The following is a 1,611-nucleotide window of genomic DNA, read 5'->3' on the forward strand; positions in this document are numbered from 1 at the left end:
ATAGCTATATAGATAAACACACAGATAGCTATATAGATAGATAGACAGACAGACAGACAGAAAGACAGATACTGTACCCATTAAACACACAGATAGCTATATAGATAAACACAGAGATAGCTATATAGATAAGCACACAGATAGCTATATAGATAGACACACAGATAGCTATATAGATAAACTCACAGATAGCTTATAGATAAACACACAGATAGCTATATAGATAAACACACAGATAGCTATATAGATAAACACAGAGATAGCTATATAGATAAACACACAGATAGCTATATAGATAGATAGACAGACAGACAGACAGAAAGACAGATACTGTACCCATTAAACACACAGATAGCTATATAGATAAACACACAGATAGCTATATAGATAGACACACAGATAGCTATATAGATAAACACACAGATAGCTATATAGATAAACACACAGATAGCTATATAGATAGATAGACAGACAGACAGACAGAAAGACAGATACTGTACCCATTAAACACACAGATAGCTATATAGATAAACACACAGATAGCTATATAGATAAACACACAGATAGCTATATAGATAAACACAGAGATAGCTATATAGATAGATAGACAGACAGACAGAAAGACAGATACTGTACCCATTAAACACACAGATAGCTATATAGATAAACACACAGATAGCTATATAGATAAACACAGAGATAGCTATATAGATAAACACAGAGATAGCTATATAGATAAACACAGAGATATCTATATAGATAAACACAGAGATATCTATATAGATAAACACAGAGATATCTATATAGATAAACACAGAGATATCTATATAGATAAACACAGAGATAGCTATATAGATAAACACACAGATAGCTATATAAACACACAGATAGCTATATAGATAAACACACAGATATTGTACCTCAGTTAAACACATAGATAGCTAAATAAATAGACAGATACTATACCCCTGTCACGCACACACACACAGATAGATACCCCAGTCACACACACACACACAGATAGATACCCCAGTCACACACACACACAGATAGATACCCCAGTCACACACACACACACAGAGATAGATACCCCTGTCACGCACACACACACAGATAGATACCCCAGTCACACCACACACACACACACACACAGGGCAGGACGATGGGCTGTGTCTCCGATTTCTTCACCTACGAAACGACCAAATCTGTGGTGGTGAAGAGCTGGACCATCGGCATCATCAACAGAGTCGTGCAGCTCCTCATCTTCACTTACTTCGTGGGGTGAGTGAGAGTGAGAGTGAGTGTGTGTCTGTGTGTGTCTGTGTCTGTGTGTGTGAGAGGGAGAGTGTGTCAGTGTGTGTGTGTCTGTGTGTGTGAGAGGGAGAGTGTGTCAGTGTGTGTGTGTCTGTGTGTGTGAGAGGGAGAGTGTGTCAGTGTGTGTGTGTCTGTGTGTGTGAGAGGGAGAGTGTGTCAGTGTGTGTGTGTCTGTGTGTGTGAGAGGGAGAGTGTGTCTGTGTGTGTCTGTGTCTGTGTGTGTGAGAGGGAGAGTGTGTGTGTGTCTGTGTCTGTGTGTGTGAGAGGGAGAGTGTGTGTGTGTCTGTGTGTGTCTGT

The 1,611-nt window shown here is 39.4% G+C and overlaps 1 protein-coding gene across 1 annotated transcript in view; it reads left to right on the plus strand.

The window, feature by feature from the left end:
- The first annotated feature begins 205 nt into the window (after window positions 1-205).
- The window catches only part of LOC131733177 (P2X purinoceptor 3-like), a 14,204-nt gene continuing 12,798 nt past the window's right edge, over window positions 206-1,611 (plus strand). The window contains exon 1 of the mRNA XM_059021138.1: window positions 206-1,281. Within this exon, the coding sequence (XP_058877121.1) occupies window positions 1,163-1,281 (119 nt within the window). The 5' untranslated portion in view covers window positions 206-1,162. The remainder of the gene's footprint in view (window positions 1,282-1,611) is intronic.

The sequence above is a fragment of the Acipenser ruthenus genome, unplaced genomic scaffold (assembly GCF_902713425.1).
Source record: "Acipenser ruthenus unplaced genomic scaffold, fAciRut3.2 maternal haplotype, whole genome shotgun sequence".
Lineage (NCBI taxonomy): Eukaryota > Metazoa > Chordata > Actinopteri > Acipenseriformes > Acipenseridae > Acipenser > Acipenser ruthenus.